The sequence below is a fragment of the Theobroma umbraticum genome, unplaced genomic scaffold (genome assembly GCF_002168275.2).
Source record: "Theobroma umbraticum cultivar Fairchild unplaced genomic scaffold, ASM216827v3 scaffold_81.0, whole genome shotgun sequence".
In the NCBI taxonomy this organism is placed as follows: domain Eukaryota; kingdom Viridiplantae; phylum Streptophyta; class Magnoliopsida; order Malvales; family Malvaceae; genus Theobroma; species Theobroma umbraticum.
This window is the reverse complement of record NW_018397268.1, coordinates 354,732-371,715: the sequence shown is the minus strand read 5'-3', so window position 1 is coordinate 371,715 and position 16,984 is coordinate 354,732. Positions and strand designations below refer to the sequence as shown.

The window sequence follows — 16,984 nt, the reverse complement described above, 5'->3', positions numbered from 1 at the left end:
CCTCATCTCCATCTGTTTTATGCTCTGGCTCCTCCTCACTGCAAACTTTATTGTCTGCTATCCAGCTTTTATGTTCCAGCTAGAAAAAAAAAAAGAAAATTAAAAAAATTGAAAATAAAAAAGAATAAATGACATGACATTTTAGGCAAGTGGTAAGGTGTTTTTGGACATGTCACTAATATGACTAACGGAGTTAACGCATCATGTAATCTGCTTGTTAAAATGAAAGTTGGGAGTAGCTAAATGCGAATTTTTTTCTTCAGATACCAAATTGACAGTTTCGCTATAAATGAAGTACCGAATACGTAATTAACCCATAAAAATACCAACAAGAAGACACATCCAAATGCTGGCAATGCATTAAAGCATCCATGCAGCTAACAACGATACCTGCATATATGTACAACAGAAAGCCCAGAAAGGAACTAAGACATACCGTTCTCGGATTGGAGATCATAGTACCAAATATTTGACAATTAATAGTTAACAAAGCTTCCTTTCTTCCTTACTATAACATGTGGCAATGCAACGTAAAATGACGTCCTTTAGGAGACAGACAACAAAAAGAAAAGGAGCATGAGTTTCAAACTTACAAATGGTGCAGAAACATATTTTATTTCAGTTCTCACAAAGCCACAGATTCGACATAGAACCCCAATTTCTTCATCCAGTTTGAAATCATGCTGACAATTTCCACTAGATTTCCGCAGAGACTCAGCAGATACTCTAGCCTGAGAATAATTAAACTGAATTAACCATCAAGAAGAGAAGTTTAACTGAGACACAAATTTGCCAGCATAAATACATTAACCACAAAGAAACCTGCATAGTTGGAGGGTGGGAGTGGGGGGAAGGTGTTTATATCAATAGATAATCACATATAAGAATTTTGATCCAGAAAAGAATTTCAATAGCTCTACCTCATCTTCCTCAAAGTAAGCTGATGCCATACATAGTTCCATTTCTCTCCACAATATTTCAGTATCTGACATTTCTCCCTCATCCTCAACAGAGGGTTGTTCTGGTTCTGTTTTTCTACTCATTTCAGAGGATGCTGCTTCCTTAAACTGATTCCACTGATCAATAATGTGTGGCTCTTCTTTTGTGAATGTAGAATCAATGTTCTTCATGTATGAATTAATCAGTTTATTGTATGCACCCGCACTTATTGTTGTTCTTTTGTAAGTTATTGGTTCATCATAATCTTCCTTTCTTGTAGGAACAGAACGATGACTTTTATTCTGTACTTTCTTTGAGAAAGATATTCCCTTCCATGTACTTTCATAATCCATATATTCTAAAGCAGGAATTTTCTTTCTCTGAGTTGTACGAGAGCGTTTCACAGTATAATAATTCAAAGATACTTTTTCAACCTCTTCTGCATGATTTCTTGGAAATTTTGGGGCATGACAGTGTCCAGAGGCAAGAGGATCACTTTCAGAAGACACAGGAACAATAGCAAGACTATTTTGATGCTTCCTTGGATTAGTCACACATGATCTCCTTGGGTAATTCGCACTTGATTTCCTTGGGGCAGTCACATCTGATTTGAACTCCCTTGATATATTCTTACTTTTGCACACATCACTTGTTTCGCACTGGGTAAGCTCTTTTGAAGTACTTGCATTCATGCCAAACAAGTACGATAGTGGTAAGTTCATATCTTCTTCTAGTTCTTGTTCTTCTTCCTCTTCTCTCCAGTTGCCAGTTCTCAATGGAGCTGTTCGAACCCAGCTAATATCTGTCTCCAGAGAACTATCACAACCAAGGAAACGCTCAGGTTGTACATTCCTGCGTTTAGAGCGTCGCAAGTTCATAGCATCATAAACTGGCCATTGTCTGATCTCATGTGCGCTACAAGCAGCACCAGCTTCATTAATTTGGTGGGGGTCAAGTCGGACCACATCGGATACTGAAATACCATTGTCTACCTTGAAATTTACAGCATGGAGATAAGTATGAGAATTTAAGGGACTGCTATCATCTTTACCCAGAATTTGATAGACAATCTTGTTCTGTACAGATCTCACATCAAATGCAATTTGCTTCAAAACAGATGTAACAAGCAACCATGATATATCAGATAAGAATTTCCCCAAAAATATCTTAGTTCGTCTCAATTCACAGCAGTCCTCAGAGAAATTCCATCCATAGCGCTGATCATCACATGCATGCTTTTCAAGCCTTTGGAGGACAGAAATCTGATCGATCCCTACTACTTCAGTCTCTTTGCTCAGAATTACTTTCTCAGAACCAAGAGGACCTTGATTAACATACAAGTTAACATAAAACTGGCACGAGCATTGAGAGTTGTGCGGCTTCCTCTCAATCGAACTTATTTTAGCATCAACCCAAACCTAACCAGAGAAAGAATCAGAAGATCAAAACTGAAAGCAGTAAGTACAACTTTCCAACATCTAAAAAAGCTAAGGAAAGGTTGGAAACATAGTTTTAGCAAGATGGTAAATTTATCACTCAGTAGCATCAAAGAAATGATAAACTATTTAACCAAGTATTTAAAGATTAGCATCTATAGATATCCACACATGACAAGAATATCAGCATCTAATTTATGCCCCCTATGAGCCATTCTTATGGTCAATTTGTGAGGGGAAATTAATTTACTATATTGTCAGACATTATTCCAATCAAGCATTGCAAGGTATGAGAAATAAAGAAAGAAGGCTAATTCCAAATAAAAGTAACTCAGCAAAAGCCGCAATGTATAAATGCAAGCTGCATAAGTCCATCTTATAACATATTAAGTCCCCAAATGGTAATAAATTTCAAATTATGAATCTTGGAGTGCTCCGACTGAAGAAAACATAACTTACAGGCTCTGGATTCTCTTCATTAATCGCTGTCCGCTGAGAGGCTGAAAGAATGCATACATCAATACCAGGCCTCAAAAAGCAGGTGCAGTCAGATAAAGTTGCCTGCCTAGACTTAACACGAAAATCAGAGAATGGTTGTTTCTCAATCAGATATTGATCATCTATCAGATGCATAGTCATGACCCCATTCTTAATTCTTATGAGTTCCACAGCTTGCCATGAACCGCAGAAGAGGACCTCAAAAGCTGTCAAACATAAAATCAGCAGAGCAATACAAAATCAAAGGGCAGTGAGAAATAACAATACAACAAAAAAATAAAATTCACATTTAAAAAGAAAAGATGGAAGTGGATAATCTTTTAAATGAAATAAAAACTTCAACCATTTAAAGATAACTAGTTGCAAAATTAACTTCAAGGAACTGCCAGCTATTGGGAGGTTTATCCGATTGTGATGAATTTGATGTACCGATTCAAAGGAACTTTAGGAAGTTAGTTACAAATCGTCTGCATATAGATACTCACGATGCAAAACATCCAGTACAGCGATCCCAGCAAGGTCATAACTACACTAACAATTCGGTGACTCTGTCCAAATACTTTTATTGTTTAATTACGACAAGAAGAAACTCTGATTCAATTACATTTACATTTTTCTGGCGGATTAAACAAAGTTTGGCAGTTTTCTCCTTTCATTACAAGTGAAATGTCACAAATATAATGGCCCAGTTACGTGATAAACTACTCAAAAACTACACAAGCAGTGAAATCTGTTTGAGTCCAATTCGAATGAAGAAAATCAATAAAGAAAGAAATACAGTAAAAGTACAGGTCGATAGGAGGTAATGCTTACGATATGTATTAAATGGATGCTTGGATTGATATAAATGCCTTTTCCTCATTGTTACCAGTTAACAACGCTCTGCAATGAAACGAATGAATCAGGGTATAGAATCACATATATCTGCAAAAATGAGCTTGAAACAAACAGCCTTTCAAGATCATTTTGGCAAATTAAAGTTAAGATAATCTGAAAAGAAGGGTAAATACACATTAGTAGAAAATGTAATCTAACACACAGATTCGTCAAGGTTAAGAAGGATCACTCCTTTGTAACAGTAACACTTCAACAAAACTATAACAGTAAAGCCAGAAAACAGCCTATTTTACCTGAACAATGGCAGGATCACTCATTTATTACCCGATAAAGAAAATTCCATAAATTATCATAGAGAAGAAAAGGGGATGGGGAAAATGCAAAAGAAAGATGAGACTTTACCATAGAAAGCAGATATACAGTTGACTGAATACAAGCATCCATTTCATGCAACCACCAGAGGAGCAAAACAAGAGCAAATTTTTTGCCTTTAGAAGAAAATAAAGGATGACACAATCCAACTTAACTAAATTTTGTGGGGATTGATTACAAAGACAGCTGCTTTTGAATCCATTAACAAAATTTTCAATCCACGCTGCTTACTCAGCTATGGAGATTTGTATAGAACGCAAAAGGTGTGCGCAAGACTCAAAGAGTAGCACAAAAAGAAACCATCTTTCACATGAATAGAGTGTAGAAAAACGATCAGCAGACAGCTGAGTATCTAGTAGAGAGTGTCTGTGTTCTTAAAATATGAAGATCATTGACACGATCATGATTATTATCTAAGAAAGGGTCAGTTCCAGCAACTCACCTGAAAACAGCATCTGGGTCTTAAAAATAATCAGATTCCTGATAGATTATATAGCCTGAAATGAATAAACTTGGAGAAATGGAACAACCAAGTGAAGAAATGAGTGAGTAATGAGTGACAGCAGAGTAAAAAAAAAACGACAAAACAAAAAGGAAGGGATAGAAAGACATCGGGGCGAAGAATTCTATTTATATGTCTGAGAATCTTGGGGTTTGTGCCTGTGTTTGCATGACTTAGAGTACAGGGCCCCCCCACTGGCCCTGGAAACTTTTTTTCTTTCAATGGCAAGTCGGATGAATAAGGAAGGAAGAGGAGGGTGAAATGGGAAGGAGCGTTTGTGAATGGACGGCAGTGATTGATCATTGAGAGTTGAGTTTGCAGGTGTGGGAACCACCGAAACTGTCGGACTTGTTTTTGCTGAGGAAATGATATTTCGAAGTTAGGTTAGCAGCACGTGTAATTTCAGAGCCAGGGGGAGGAGGGGACTGTAAGTTAGTGTTTTTTTATGTTTTTTCCCTTCCTTTTTCTTCATTACCAAAGTGCCCAGCTTTCTGCTGGTGGGATAGGTCACTCACTCTTTCCACCCATCCTTGTGTTAGGAGCCAGTGCTGATTCTCAGATAAAAAGGTCACTTCACTTTACTTCTTCTAGCTGGTTTGGGGAATGGGCTTTTGTACTTTTCCAACAGTAATTTCAAGCTAAGCCCATAGTTCACAACCTTATTAGGGTGAGATACAGATACAAAATGGGATTTGGTCTTGGCCCAGAAATTCATCCCCATGGCAGTTTACTAGTGGATTCAGCTTCTTTTATCTAGAATGCAAGTGGGAAAATATATCTTTCTTTTCGTTTTTGGATTTGAAGTTCAAGTTTTGTTTCAAGGCATGCTTCCCATGCATATCAATAAAACATGCAAGGAAAGTTTGTGTTAATTAACCATGCATGACAAGAGAGCATGAGCATGAAGTTGTTTTGAGTGTTTTAAGTGTATCAATTTTATGATTCTTAATGGATGTTTATAAATAAATGTTAATATTTGTCATAAACGAAGAATACTTCCTCTAATCACATAATTATCATATAGTGATCAGTGACGTAGTAAATATTTTGAATTAGTATTAACTTTTAAAAGAGTTTCAAATTGCATATAAATTTTTCGATATTTTGATTTAAAAATTAATTATTTGGATAACTTGTAACCGAGCAATCCAATTACTTAATTGTACACCCTATATATGTTAAGCTAGGTGCCAAATTCCTCAAAGTTGTTTTGCTAATATTAACAGGCCCTGTATTTTCAATCAAAAGCTGAGCCTATATATGCTAATAATAGACCATTTTCCCTCATGTTACTCCTTACAACTCATGCTTTAAAAGAGAGAAAAAGAAAGAAGGCATTAGACCTTATAAAGAACAAGTTGTTAGCACCTTATTTGAGGCAAAACAGAAAAGATTCAGAATCAATGAGCCGACCAGAAACTACCAAGCTCTTCAATTCTCTCAATTTTACCTTGGCCAGGTCGTTATTGCCTGTGGAAGCTATTTTTACAGTCAGGATTCCTTGAATATATATATATGGCACTGGCAGGGGCCCTTTTTTTGATGGTCAAAGCATTTCAGGGCATTGACAAAAACTGGTCAGGAGACAAGAAGAAATTCTTGGATCTGCCTGACCAGAAAACTTTCACAGGGGGGTAGAGCAAAATGGCAATAAACGAGACCATTTTCCCAAAGTTATGCATGTTGTATGAACGGAATATGTACTCGAAAGGCATTTGGTTTGGAGAGAACCCTTTGGATTATTTCATCCCTCTTGCCATGTTTCAAATAATCTTGTTTTTCATACTCTCTCGGACATTATACTTCCTTCTAAGGCCCTTGAAACAGCCTAAAGTTGTCTGCAATGTACTGGTATGGTTTGTTTGCATATTTCTCTTCATTTTGTTTTGTTGGTATGATCCTTTTAACGTGTGGTTTGTCTTATAGTGCTGAAATTTACTTCAGAATCGATGATAAAGCAGTTGAATATTGAAACTTGTTTGGTTAATTTCAGACTGGACTCCTGTTAGGACCTTCGGTGCTAGGGCGGTACACAACATTAATGGATAAATTATATCCAGCTAAGGAGATGTTGGCTGTCAATACCCTCTGCCTATTTTCCAATATCTCCTTTATATTCTTGATTACAGTGAAAACGGATGCCGGGATGATCTTTAGAACAGCAAGGGATGACTGGAGTCTCGGCCTATTATCCATGTTAGTTCCTCTTGGAATCAGTTATACTCTCTTTAACTTGCTAAGGGATTTCCTGCCAGGATTTCAAGGAGGAATCGCCGCTTTTACAGTATGCGGTATCATGTCAACAAGTTTTTTATCTGACATTGCCTATGGTATGGATGAGCTCAAGCTCTTAACCTCGGAGCTAGGCCAACTTGCCATGTCTTCTGCAGTGATCAATGATTTGTTTGGGTGGGCAATCTTGACGATGTTGATTATGTCAAACCAAACAAAATCATTATCGATTAAAGCTATGCTTTCGTTTGCTGCATTCCCAATCTTCGCATTGTATGCCGTACGGCCAACAATATCATGGATTATCAGGACAACACCAGAGGGAAAACAAGTAGATCAATTATATGTTGTTGCAACTCTGCTTGGGGCTTTCGCAATGGGAGCAATCAGCGACGCTCTAGGCCTGAGCTTCCTACCAGGGATTATTGCTATGGGACTGATCGTACCAAATGGACCGCCTCTAGGTGCAGCAATAGTAGAGAAATCTGAACTGATCATCAATGAATTTTTTATGCCCTTTTTCTATCTTCGACTGGGTCGTCTCGCGAACGTAGTTGAAATACGGGATTGGAAAGAGTTCAATGCACTGCTATTGATCATCATCACAGGATTTCTAGCGAAACTCCTGTCAGTCTGTTTGCATTCATGTTTCTGCAAAATGAGGGTCAGATATGTTCTTTTGCTCAGCACGATGTTGAATGTGAAGGGTGTACTCAAGTTTATTTATTTCATCAGATTTCTCACAAAACGGGTTAGTCCAGAAATGTTCTTTTGCTTCCTACTAGTTTTATCCTATTAAATTCGGAGTGATTATCCACATCTGTATTGTCACAATCATGTTTTCTTACCATAATCTAATTTTGCTTCAGCGTATAGACGAGCAATCTTTTGTCCTACTAATCCTGTCCAATCTTACCATCACTGCCATTGCAATGCCCCTGATAGAATACTTTTACAAGCCTCATCTTAGACTCGAAACCTCCTTGTCCGCAAAACTAAGTACAATGTCACTGCAATCGACTCCAAGCTTTGGGGAATTAAGGATTCTTCCTTGTATTCACAATGAAGATGATGTCCATGGCATTATCACTCTCCTAGAAGCATCCAACCCGACGCCTGTGAGCACCATATGTGCCTACGTGGTCCATCTTGTGGAGCTTGTTGGTCGAGCAACACCACTTCTGGCACCTTACAAAAAGGTGGGGCGCAGCAGCACAGGCCGAATTATGCGAGCCTTCACTAATTATTCAGCTGCTTCGGAACAATCCGTCACGGTTCAGCCCTACACCTCGATTGCTCCATATAAGACCATGTACGAAAACGTCTGCAGGCTAGCTCAAGTAAAGCATGTTCCTCTCATCATTGTTCCATTCCACAAAAGCCAAGTCGGTGAAATCAATGCCCAATTCCGCTGTTTCAACGTGCAAACGCAAGCCTATGCACCTTGCACGGTTGGAATCCTGGTACAAAGGGGGTTGAGCTGCGTGACCTGTGCTCAATTCTCCTGCAACATTGCTGTGCTGTTTGTAGGTGGACCTGATGACCGCGAGGCCTTGGCATTAGCAGCTCGGATGTCAGGCCATCCTCGTGTCCAAATCACTGTAATGAGGATCATCGTGAGAGAAAATGTACATCAAAGTGAATTAGAGCAGCAGCTTGACGACAAATTGTTAACAGAATTCAAGGCAAAAACCGAAAACTATGATTTTGTACAATGTTTGGAGGTCCAAGTAAACAACAGCATTGAAATTTTGAGTTGGATCAGATCCTTAGAGAACAAGTATGACCTTGTCATGGTAGGGAAACGGCAAGGGAGCAATCTAGAGCTTGAGGGAGACATGGCAACTTGGACTGAGCATCCAGAGCTTGGGGTGATCGGAGACATGGTTGCCTCGGAGGATTTCCGTAGAGGCACGGTGTCTGTGCTGGTCCTGCAACATTGTATGGTCGGTGAAGCTTCCAAAAATCGATCCAGTTCACAATGTAGGAGATATAGTATTGGTTCCTTTTCAGCATTGCTAAAGTAGTATATTCTAGTTCAGATAGAGAGATCGTGAAACACATCAATTTTGCTGTCAATTCAAAAAGAGAGATATAATATCAAATGTTGATTGTCTCCTCCAGATTGAAGAATTAATTAGTCAGCTGGTTCAAAGAAATTAAAAACAACCCAATATTCAGTAACAACTATGGAAACACAGATGATTAAACAATACCAGATTGCCTATCATCATATGGAAATATCATTAATTAATCAATTTAAACATTCAGGAGAAAGAGCACAGTTATCAGTTGTTGTTTTTTTTTTTCTCTTTTGAATATCTAATGGACTAATACTCTTACCTTTTCTTTAGATTCTAAATAAAAATCGCTATTGGATACTAAATAAAACTTAAAAATTTACTTTTTATTAAGTAACTTAGGATCATTTTTCTACATGATAAAAAGCCCTTATCTTTTTTGTGCATTATAAATCAAAATTTAGGAGTAAGGTAATATTATATTATCTATAGTTTAAAGGTTGGACATAGTATAGATTTATTTGAACTTAAGATATATTCTTATTTAAGGGTTCAATTGATTAATCATTTTCTTCTATTTTTATCTTTTGCAATCTAACATTAAGTTGAAAAAAAAAAAAACCCAAATTAGAACAACTCTCTCCAGCAAAAATTAAAAAAAAAAGAAGATCACTCCTATATTTTACATCTGTTTTTGCTTTGGTTTTTGAGACAAATTGTAAGGTTATTAATTACAGGTAAATCGGTTTCTAAATACTGTCTCTTGCTAACTAATGGGGGGTTAACTAATTGTCTATAACCAAAATCTATCATGCCATTGGTTTTTTTCCTACTTAAGCCACCAAAGCTGAATATATAGCTCGATTTAATGAAGTACTCCAACTTTCATTACCATTATTCACGACAAAATTTATAAAAAGATCAAAGAATAAAATATCAGTTAATCTGATAGTTAGAATTGTAAATCTCAACCGTTTAATTGAAATGGGATCCTAACCCAAAAAACAAAAAAATTGTCTTCTATTTCGGGTAATTCAGACATGGAAACTGCAACACCAACTCAACATTTAGACAAGACTTCCTAGTAAACAGCCAAAACTACCTGTTCCTTAAATTTCTCAATTTGTCATTTGGTTTTCTAACTAATTAAGATTAGTTTCTTTTCTTCTTAAATGTGGGTTTTCCTCGTATTCGCTCATCAGAAACATATATAGTTCCTAGGAAGGTGTTGGATATAGAGTGGTGCTGCAAATTCTGTCTTATTGCCTGACCTGAAGCTTTTCCAGGGTAGCAGGATGGCTTCAGGTGCGGTAAATAAAACAGTAATCCACCCTCAGGTTTGCGTTTTATACAATAAGAACATGCATTACCAGGGCGTATTTGCGAGCGGTAATCCTTTAAACTATATCGTTCCTGTCTTCATGCTTCAAGTCATCTTGTCTGTCTTGATCTCCCGGGTGATCTACATTGTTCTCAGGCCATTAAAACAACCAAAACTTGTATGCAATATCTTGGTATGTTATTCTTAGGCTCATCACTCTTATGGGTTCTTTAATTTCTTCTATTAGGTTTTCGTGTTTTTGAATGTTAAGGAGTTTTGAACATCGACACTTGAAAACAAGTAATTTGAAAAGATATATAGCTTGTTCATACTAGTTCGTATCACAATGTTCATCTGTTTTGAATGAATGTGCCGGATGGATTTCTTTTGCAGGCTGGAATTATCCTAGGACCTTCTGTCCTCGGGCGCAGCAAATCATACATGGAAAGAATGTTTGCACCAAAAGAGATGATGGTGCTCGGCACCATGTCAAACATGGCCACCACCTTGTACATATTCATTATATGTATCAAAATGGATGCAACTATGTTCTCCAGAACGTCCAAGAAGACTTGGAGATTCGGGTTGTCTTGCACGATCATCCCTTTTTTCTTCACTATGATCCTCACTGAATTCCTACGCCATTTCCTCCCTGGATTTAGGGATGGCCAATTCTTTCCCATCCAATTCAGCATTGTTTCGTCGCTAAGTTATTTCATTGTTATTGTCCATGCCCTGGATGAACTTGATCTTTTAAGTTCTGAGTTGGGACAACTTTCCACATCCATCACATTGCTCAACGAACTTGTTTCATTCGTGATTGTAATGCTCGGAGTCGCTTTAGGCCAGAAAGATACAATACATATGATGTATTCCTTCCTTTCTCTGTGTGGATTGATAACATTCGCAATCTTTGTTGTACGACCAGCACTACATTGGATTATCAGGAGAACACCAAAGGGGAGTCCGGTGAATGAGCGTTATGTCATTGCAATTTTACTTTGGACTTTGTTATTGGGAGTGACCACTGACGCTTTAGGTGCATCCTTCAGCCCTGCAGCTATGATCATGGGCATAATCATACCAGACGGACCGCCTCTCGGTGCAACAATCATACAAAAATCTGAACTTCTGATCTCGGAGTTTTTTCTGCCTTTGTTCTTTGTTCGCATCGGTTATTTTACCAATTTGTCCGCGATACAGGATTGGACGGAGCTTGTCATCTTTGGAGCACTTATCCTTGTGGGGTACTTAGGAAAGCTAGTAGGAAGTTGCTTGGTTTCATCATCTTTCAACATGAGAAAAAGTACTGCCATTTTGCTTAGCCTTATTTTGAGTTTACAGGGAATGAATGAACTACTTAATGGCGTTCGGTGGAAACACCAAAAGGTCAGATTTTGTTCTATACCCTTTTATCCACATGTTTAGCTCTACAAGAAGCTACATTTCTGAATTAATACTAATCTAATTCTGGCTGGTATCTTGCAGCTATTAGATGAGCAGAATTTTGCAACTTTTGTGTTGAGCATCGTCATCCTCAATGGCATTATAACACCCATAATAGAGATCTTCTACAAGCCTGAGGTGAAAACTCTTGATCCTATCTCTGTCAAACTACGCAGTAGGTCGCTTGGAATGACTTCAAGCGTCGGAGAATTACGGATCATTTCCTGCATTGAAGATGAAGACAACGTCCCAAGCTTCATTAGCCTCCTTGAAGCGTTGAACCCCACGGAAGTGACCCCAATCTGTGCCTACGTGATCCATCTTGTTCCACTGTCTACCCAAACTATTCCACTTCTAGTCCCTTACAAAAATCATAAAAGAAGGTTTAGCATGCCCAATGGCTCTGATAGCATTATGCGAGCATTTCTAAACTACTCAAAAACCTCACAGGGTCCAGTTCATATTCAACCCTTCAGAATGATTTCTCCATTTAAGTACATGCATGAACCCATTTGCAGGCTTGCTGAAGCGATACGTACGCCCCTAGTTCTAGTTCCCTTTTTCAAGAGCGAAGAAGTCCATAGCATCGAAGGCAGCTTGCGGATTTTCAACACTAACATCCAAGAATTTTCAAGGTGCACGGTTGGGATCCTAGTTGACAGAGGGTTGAGCACCCATATTAGTGTAAATAGCTTCTCTTATAATGTGGCGGTGATCTTTCTTGGCGGAGCTGATGATCGTGAGGTGTTAGCCTTTGCAGCACGCATGTCAAGTCATCCTAACATTGCAATCACCGTATTGAGGATTCACTTGAGAGGAAATTGTGCAAGGGGATTTGAGGATGAGAGAGAGCTAGATGACTCTTTGTTCAGAGACTTCAAGGCTATGAACGTTGGCAATGCTTGTGTTGTTTGTCATGAGATGGTGGCGGATAACAGTGAGGAAGTAATGATTGCACTTGGATCTTTAGCAAATGGCTATAACCTTGTGATTGTGGGAAAGCGGCAAGGGTGCAACTCACAGTTTGAAGAAGGATTGATCGCTTGGACACAGTATCCAGAGCTCGGGGTCATTGGTGACGCCATGGCTGCGCCGGATTTTTGTGGGGGAATGATGTCCGTGCTGGTGTTGCAGCATTTTGGTGAAAGAAACCAGAAATCCACCAGATTTGCTTACTTTTATGGCTAATGTACTTCATTTGTATCATTAATCTTACCTTTTCAGAAAAGAATTGCTTCTTTTCTTGAGAAGGTGTCACAAACTCAGAACATTAGATTGGAAGATGTAGAATCATATTGAATTTTAGAAATTACACACAACAGTTTTGCTTTTTTTATTTGTTCGAACAAAGAAAACCAGTTTCTTCTATCATACTCTGATAAAGGATGACACTTTTCTTAGTTCAGTTGCCATATCTTCAACCAAATCTAGATTCTTAGTTGTCAATGTCGTTTTCCTGATTCATGTCAATGTTGTTATACCCACATTGACTAATCCTTTCAATTTTCTTCTTTTATCTTTCTTTCACTGCTCATGTAAACCTATAACATCATTGTGAAAAGAAAGAACAAGGCATATATTTCAAAAAAAGCTTCAAATTTATCTTAACTGTAGGGAAAAGAATACAACCCGGAATCAGGAAAACATGGCGGGTGCAAAGCTAAATTCAGATGGTACTCGAAAGTTTCAACCACAGCACCATCTCCTACTTAACACCCGCTTTATCTAACTCAAAGAAAACAATGAAACAGAGGATAAACTAGTCCCCAGATGCAGGGAAAATAACCCTGAATTTGTATACTAAGAATATGACAAGAAAAAAAAAATAAGAAGAAAGAAGGTAATTAACCCTTCTTATTGAGCCTATGAGTTTCAATTAATTGTAGTGTTTCTGGAGAACTGATGAATCCTAACATATAGGCAAATCTGGTGGTGGTGCTTGGAGAGTCTGCAATTCTCCAAGTCCATTCTCAACCAAGAAGGCCATGGCCAGACCCCAAGTAATGTGAACATCCAAGTGACAGTGCATTAGCCAGACACCTGTTAAGAAAAGAGTTGAAATTTGAGCATCAAATGAAGGATATCCCATTGAAAGACGATCTGAAATAATCTGAAGGCCCTTAAGTACTATTGTTACCTGGATTATCCGCAACGAATCTAATGACTGCCCATCCATTCACAGGCACTCCAACTGTGTTCCTGAGAGGTGGATCAACAAGATTGAATTTAGAAGTATCTTTTTGAGGATTGAAGTTTCCAAAGCCTTCTGCGATGATGTAGAAATCGTATCCGTGAAGATGAATTGGGTGGTTCTCAGGGGTGACAATGCTTGTGTCTTGAATCACTATTTGTACCTTTGAACCATACTTCAATTTGTACAGCTTAGTTCCTGTAGCAGGCTGGAAGAGAGATTGGCTCACGTTTCCAGTGTAATCAAATTTCACTGGAGGGGTTCCTGGAAAATCTGTGGTGAATACTCCTGGAATGCCTTGTTGGTGAGCTTGCAACAGGGAGAAGTTTCCCGGGAGCACGAATGAGACATTGTTCATGCTGGCAGTGAAACGTGTACCGTTTGGTCCTTGACAACGACTCCTGTGGAAATTTGGTGGGCAGTTGTTGAGTCCTAGACCAACCGTGAAGAAGAGGCTTTCGTCAATATCAGTTGGAACTTCAACTTTTTGGGGACTCCTAAAGCTTCGGCTGAAGGCTGTGACAGTGTTGGTGTCATTGTAGGCCGGCAGAGAAGGCATAATTGGTTTGGGTGCGAGGCCTTTTTTGGCAGGGCAAGGGGCAGACTTGTATTCAAGAATGGCTGTGGTGGTAGTGTTGTCGAAGGGTGCGTTTTGGGCGCTTTGGTAGGCGCGGGCTGCCATGTAGTATCGAGACGGTGCCTGGTCGCCTCTGATCAGAACGTCAGTGGTTTGCCCAGGGCCTAACATGATGACTGAAGTGGTGAAGGGTTTAACATAGGAGGCATCGGCACCAACAACTGTTAGCTTATGGTTGGCCACTGTGAAGAAAAGCGGTTGGTTCAGGGCGGCGTTGATGACTCTTAGGAGGTTTGTCTCGCCAGAATCTATGGGAACAATCGTAGTGTCTGCAAAACAAAAAGGAAAATTTTCAACCACGTCAATCTCCAGGAAATTTCAGTTATTATGGTTATTATCCTGAGTAGGAATCAGACTGAGACTGACGGGCCTTGACCATCCATGGGTAAGTCACACTCCTTTTTGCTGTTAAAATATACATCGTGCAACAGTCGGTTGGTTGTCTTTAAGATGCTATAAACTGATATCTGACATCTAAGCATCTGTGTTCTGTTTTCATTAATAAAAAAATGTGTTGGTTCTGATAATTAAACCTGGCTAATCTAAAACCCAAGATTTGTCTCCAGGAGTTTCCATGTGTAATTTTCCAACAACAATGGGGGCCCTGATGCTTGTAAACAGAAGAAAAACATCACATATTAAAAATTATATAGAGTTGGCTATGATTTCCATTTGATTTATTCAGTGTACCTAACAGTGATGTGGACAAACTAGAACCATCCGAACTCTAGAGAACGTGAAATAAAGGAACTTAAAGAAAGCAAACCTTTGCTGGAGCATTTGTAGAGGTCACCAGGTTGAGCATTGATGGTATATGCATCAGAGACATTTGGAGCTGCTCCTGTCCTTGTTGCTTCCCTCACAACATCAATGGGGTTTGCATCCCACCATTCACCTGAAAGATAATCATCGCATAAGATTCATGATATAATCCTCATAATAATAATCATCTCCCCAAATCAGAACTGATTTTGTTTAAACTGAAGAATCATTCATTGATTTACCTAGTAGGATCGGTGTTTCGCGCTGGGGTTTAGGGAAAGGGTAGGATTCTCCTTCTCTCGGACGGATGATCAGAGCTCCATAAACAGTGGCTCTAAGCCATGAACTGTGAGCATGCCACCACAATGTTCCTTCTTGTCCTTGGATTGTGAACCTGTAGGTGTAACTTCCTCCAGGTCTGATGGGGCACTGAGTCACAAATTCCGGTCCATCTGCCCATCCGGTTCTCATTTGCCTAACGCCATGCCTGTAACATTAAAATTGTTTATTATCTAGCTTTATGGTAATTGACGAGAACAATAATTATTTTTTTATGTCCTATGCGCAAATAATTATGTTCATAGAAAAGTTGTAATAAATAATACAAATTATTTCGGTTTTAAGATATTTATTACCTGTGAGATCCAGAAACATTTATGATAATAAAGGAGTCAGATATCTTTGTTGTTAAGAGTAGATGTTGATATCAGCATGAAGAAAACCATGTTTATGTAGAAAGCCGAATCTCATGCATGCATATATGCATGAGGTTGCAATTAATAATTACCAGTGAATGGTGACATTATATCTAGCTTTGTTGATAACTTTAACTTCAAGGGTGTCTCCATTCTTGACCTCCAGGGTCGGCCCCGGGAACATGCCATTGACAGTGATGCTGCTGTGAGTCTTGCACAGCCTCTTCACTGGTGTTGCTTGGATCTGTTTCGTTAGATCAAAGTGTTTGATTTAGCTAAATGTACTAAAAGAAACAAGAAGCTTAAGAGAATAAAGAAACAACAAAGCAACTAAGGCTAAATTGCTAACGAAATCAGAGAGGATCAATGAAGGAAGTAAAGAAGAAAGACATACGACAAATTGATGTTGTTGAACTTCTGCATTTGCTAAGGACAATGCAGAACAAATGAGAAGGAAAAGGCCTAGGAAAATGATGGAAAAGTCCTTGAAAGTCTCCATCCTGAAGCTAGCTATAGCTTTCTTTTTTCTTTTGAGTGTGAAGCTGATCGATGAGAGAATGTGAGTGAGAGAGAGAGAGAGAGGAGAGCCCTTTTATAGGAAGATTAGAAGGTTGTTTGAGGTTGGCGGATTAGGTTTTGATTCAGCAAAATGGTCGTATTCCAGGCAAAACTTAGTTCAACCTGTAGGAGTTGTTGCACCCACTAGCCTATTAAAAGTGACTAATTTCTTGAATGCTTGCTTCACACGGATTTCATTGGGGAGGGGTTTGATTTTCAGCAAGTCATCATTATCACCAGATTTTGTAGGGCAACAAACTGTCTTGTCCCTGTAAATATTTTACTTAATTAGTTAAAGTTGCTGATTCTGATATCAAATGATTTTCATGTATCCTTGATGTACACACATCAAATTAAAGATTGAAAGTCAAAACCATTATTTTCTAGCCAAACCAAGAAAGTAACACTTTGCTCCAAAAACATTTCCCAAGCAGCTACGTACATATACTCAATAGAGATTACTCTTTTATGGGTTTTTTGCAAACCCATTGTTTTTCATTTTAAATTTGTTCTTTTAAATAGAAAACGTGTAAAATG

The 16,984-nt window shown here is 38.6% G+C and overlaps 4 protein-coding genes across 4 annotated transcripts; 2 read left to right on the top strand and 2 right to left on the bottom strand.

Moving 5' to 3' along the window:
• Nucleotide 1: 1 nt before the first annotated feature.
• LOC110425438 (SNF2 domain-containing protein CLASSY 2-like) lies at nt 2–4,912 on the bottom strand (the record flags this gene model as incomplete). The annotated part of the gene is made up of 6 exons (XM_021440358.2): nt 4,525–4,912; nt 3,687–3,755; nt 2,835–3,079; nt 921–2,357; nt 594–731; nt 2–79 (listed from the first exon to the last, which is right to left on the bottom strand). Coding segments are annotated over exons 2-6 (1,947 nt in total), but the record flags the coding sequence as incomplete, so codon positions are not given.
• Nucleotides 4,913–6,139: 1,227 nt separating this feature from the next.
• Nucleotides 6,140–8,946, top strand: LOC110424962 (cation/H(+) antiporter 15-like). The gene is made up of 3 exons (XM_021439695.2): nt 6,140–6,435; nt 6,578–7,567; nt 7,686–8,946. The coding sequence occupies exons 1-3, from the start codon at nt 6,229–6,231 to the stop codon at nt 8,841–8,843; spliced, it is 2,355 nt and encodes a 784-aa protein (XP_021295370.1). The 5' UTR covers nt 6,140–6,228; the 3' UTR covers nt 8,844–8,946.
• Nucleotides 8,947–10,060: 1,114 nt separating this feature from the next.
• Nucleotides 10,061–13,066, top strand: LOC110424961 (cation/H(+) antiporter 15-like). The gene is made up of 3 exons (XM_021439694.2): nt 10,061–10,351; nt 10,552–11,547; nt 11,647–13,066. The coding sequence occupies exons 1-3, from the start codon at nt 10,133–10,135 to the stop codon at nt 12,790–12,792; spliced, it is 2,361 nt and encodes a 786-aa protein (XP_021295369.1). The 5' UTR covers nt 10,061–10,132; the 3' UTR covers nt 12,793–13,066.
• Nucleotides 13,067–13,210: 144 nt separating this feature from the next.
• Nucleotides 13,211–16,447, bottom strand: LOC110424968 (laccase-12-like). The gene is made up of 6 exons (XM_021439701.2): nt 16,284–16,447; nt 15,982–16,133; nt 15,437–15,681; nt 15,199–15,327; nt 13,742–14,701; nt 13,211–13,644 (listed from the first exon to the last, which is right to left on the bottom strand). The coding sequence occupies exons 1-6, from the start codon at nt 16,386–16,388 to the stop codon at nt 13,514–13,516; spliced, it is 1,722 nt and encodes a 573-aa protein (XP_021295376.1). The 5' UTR covers nt 16,389–16,447; the 3' UTR covers nt 13,211–13,513.
• Nucleotides 16,448–16,984: the final 537 nt, after the last annotated feature.